Genomic DNA, 2,831 nt, shown 5'->3' on the forward strand with positions numbered 1-2,831 from the left:
AAATTTTAAGAAAACAGGTTGTGCTATTGAAGACGAGACAGGTAAAATAGTCCTCCCAAGAAAAAGGTATGGAAATGTTTATATCCTTGATGGTTTTGAAAAGATAGATGGTCATATTTGCTTAACATCTATGTCTGATGATCCATGGTTATGACATAGAAAACTTGATCATGCAAGCATGCACTAGATAGAAAAATTGTCCAAACATGAGTTAATTATTAGTCTACCCAAACTAAATTTTTCTAGAACTCATATCTGTAATGCATATCAAATAGGTAAGCAAACCAGAAACTCTTTCAAAAATAAAGATATTGTATCTACTTCTAAACCTTTGCAATTGCTTCATATGGACTTATTTGGGCCTACTAGAACTGCTAGTATAGGAGAAAAAAGATATGCTTTTGTTATTGTTGATAATTATTCACGTTTCACTTGGGTAATTTTCTTGTCTCATAAAGATGAAGCATTAAGAAATTTTGAGATTTTCTGCAAAAAGGTTGAAAGAGAAAATAGATATCTGATTTCAACAATTCAGAGTGATCATGGAGGAGAATTTAAAAGTAGAGCTTTTGAAGACTTCTGTAATGATCAGGGATACACTCATAATTTCTCTGCAACACGATCACCACAGCAAAATGGGGTTGTTGAGAGGAAAAACAGAACCCTCCAAGACATGGCAAGAACCATGTTGCTAGATCATTCACTACCAAATCACTTTTGGGCAGAAGGTATGAGTACAGCATGTTACATTCGCAATCGATGTCTCATAAGGCCCATTCTGAAGAAGACTCCTTATGAACTATGGAAAGGTAAATGTCCTAATATCAGTTACTTTCATCCCTTCGGAAGTAAGTATTTTATTCACAATAACGGTAAGGACAACCTTGAAAATTCGATCCAAGAAGTGATGAAGGTATTTTTCTGGGCTACTCATTAAATAGTAGATCTTTTAGAGTCTATAATAAACGCACCTTATGTGTGGAAGAATCTGTATATGTTATATTCGACGAAAATAACCCCTTGGTCGAGAAAGGAATTACTGTAGGTGATTAAGATCAAGCTCAAGAAACTCAGGAGAAAAGCAAACCTCAAGAGTCAACTGATAAATCTGCTACGATGGAGTCAACTAATGAAATCAGCAGCAGTTAACCAGATCATCCGATCGAGTCGACTACTAATGTGGTGCATCCAAATGAATTGAGAAGCGAACCTGAATATCCTCAAAAATTCATCATAGGGGATCTTAATGAAGGAATGAAAACCAGGGGAGCTCTCAAAAAGAAAGAAAATGTAGCATTAATCTCACAGGTTGAACTAAAAAAGATAGAGGAAGCTCTAAAAGATTCAAGTTGGGTACAAGCAATGCAGGAAGAGTTAGATCAGTTTGGTAAAAATCAAGTGGGGAAACTGATACCCAAACCTGAAAATGTTTCTGTAATTGGAACAAAGTGGGTCTTTAGAAATAAATTGAACGAGGATGGAAAGGTCGTAAGGAATAAAGCCAGATTAGTTGCTCAGGGATATTCACAACAGGAAGGAGTCGACTATGACGAAATTTTTGCCCCGGTAGCTCGTTTGGAGTCTATACGAATCCTTCTGGCATATGCATCATTTAAAGGATTTAGGTTGTTTCAGATGGACGTCAAAAGTGCATTTTTGAACAAATTTATTGAAGAAGTATATGTGAAACAATCGCCTGGGTTTGTAGATTCAAAATTTCCCTATGTATATAAACTCACTAAGGCATTATATGGACTGAAGCAAGCTCCACGAGCATGGTATGGTAGACTTAGTTCTTTTCTAATTGATCATGGCTTCACAAGAGGTAAAGTAGACACTACCTTGTTTATTAAAAGATCATCAGAAGGTAATCTCATTATTCAGATTTATGTTGATGATATTATATTTGGTAGTGCTAACCCTCTTATGTGCAAGGAATTTTCAAATCTTATGCAAAGTGAATTCGAAATGAGCATGATGGGAGAGTTAACATTCTTCCTTGGACTTCAAATTCAACAATCTGAAGAAGGAACCTTTATATGTCAGACCAAATACACAAAGGAACTGATTCAAAAATTTGGCATGAGCAATGCAAAATCCATTGGCACACCAATGAGTCCTTCAACAAGTCTAGACAAAGATGAACAGGGAATCCATGTTGATTAAACTAAGTATAGTGGAATGATTAACTTATTACTATATCTGACTGCAAGTCAACCAAATATTATGTTCAGTGTGTGTAAATGTACCAAGTTTCAGTCAGCTCCTAAAGAATCTCATTTGACTGCAGTAAAGAGAATCATTCGATATCTTATTGGGACTGTCTCCCATGGACTATGGTATCCTCGCTCTAACTCTTTTAAATTAGAAGGTTTTTCAGATGCTGACCTTGCAGGTGATAAGGAAGATAGAAAGAGCACAAGTGGTACATGTCAATTACTAGGAAAGACATTGATATCCTGGAACAGTAAAAAACAAGAATCAGTTGCATTATCTACCACTGAAGCTGAATACATTGCTATTGGATAATGATGTACACAATTACTGTGGATGTCCCATCAACTGGGTGATTATGAACTTTCCTTTAAACATATATAAATTTTCTATGATAATTCAAGTGCTATTTGTCTTTCAAAAAATCTTGTTCATCATTCTAGGGCAAAGCATATAGATATCAAGCATCATTTCATTAGAGATCATATTCTTAAGGGCAATATAGAAATATCTTTTGTAGGGACAGCTGATCAACTAGTGGATATCTTTACCAAACCATTACTAGAAGAAAGATTTTGTTCACTTAGAAAACTTTTTGGCATTATTTGCATTAATAG

At 35.1% G+C, this 2,831-nt stretch overlaps 1 protein-coding gene across 1 annotated transcript; it reads left to right on the top strand.

Annotated features, from left to right (window-relative positions):
- The first annotated feature begins 2,181 nt into the window (after positions 1–2,181).
- Positions 2,182–2,529, top strand: LOC138877733 (secreted RxLR effector protein 161-like). The gene has a single exon (XM_070157364.1). The coding sequence runs from the start codon at positions 2,182–2,184 to the stop codon at positions 2,527–2,529; it is 348 nt and encodes a 115-aa protein (XP_070013465.1).
- Positions 2,530–2,831: the final 302 nt, after the last annotated feature.

This window comes from Nicotiana sylvestris, chromosome 9, assembly GCF_000393655.2.
Source record: "Nicotiana sylvestris chromosome 9, ASM39365v2, whole genome shotgun sequence".
NCBI lineage: Eukaryota > Viridiplantae > Streptophyta > Magnoliopsida > Solanales > Solanaceae > Nicotiana > Nicotiana sylvestris.

Excerpts from the sequence above, each read along its gene's own strand:
- LOC138877733 (XM_070157364.1), top strand. The coding sequence starts at position 2,182 with ATGATTAACTTATTACTATATCTGACTGCAAGTCAACCAAATATTATG.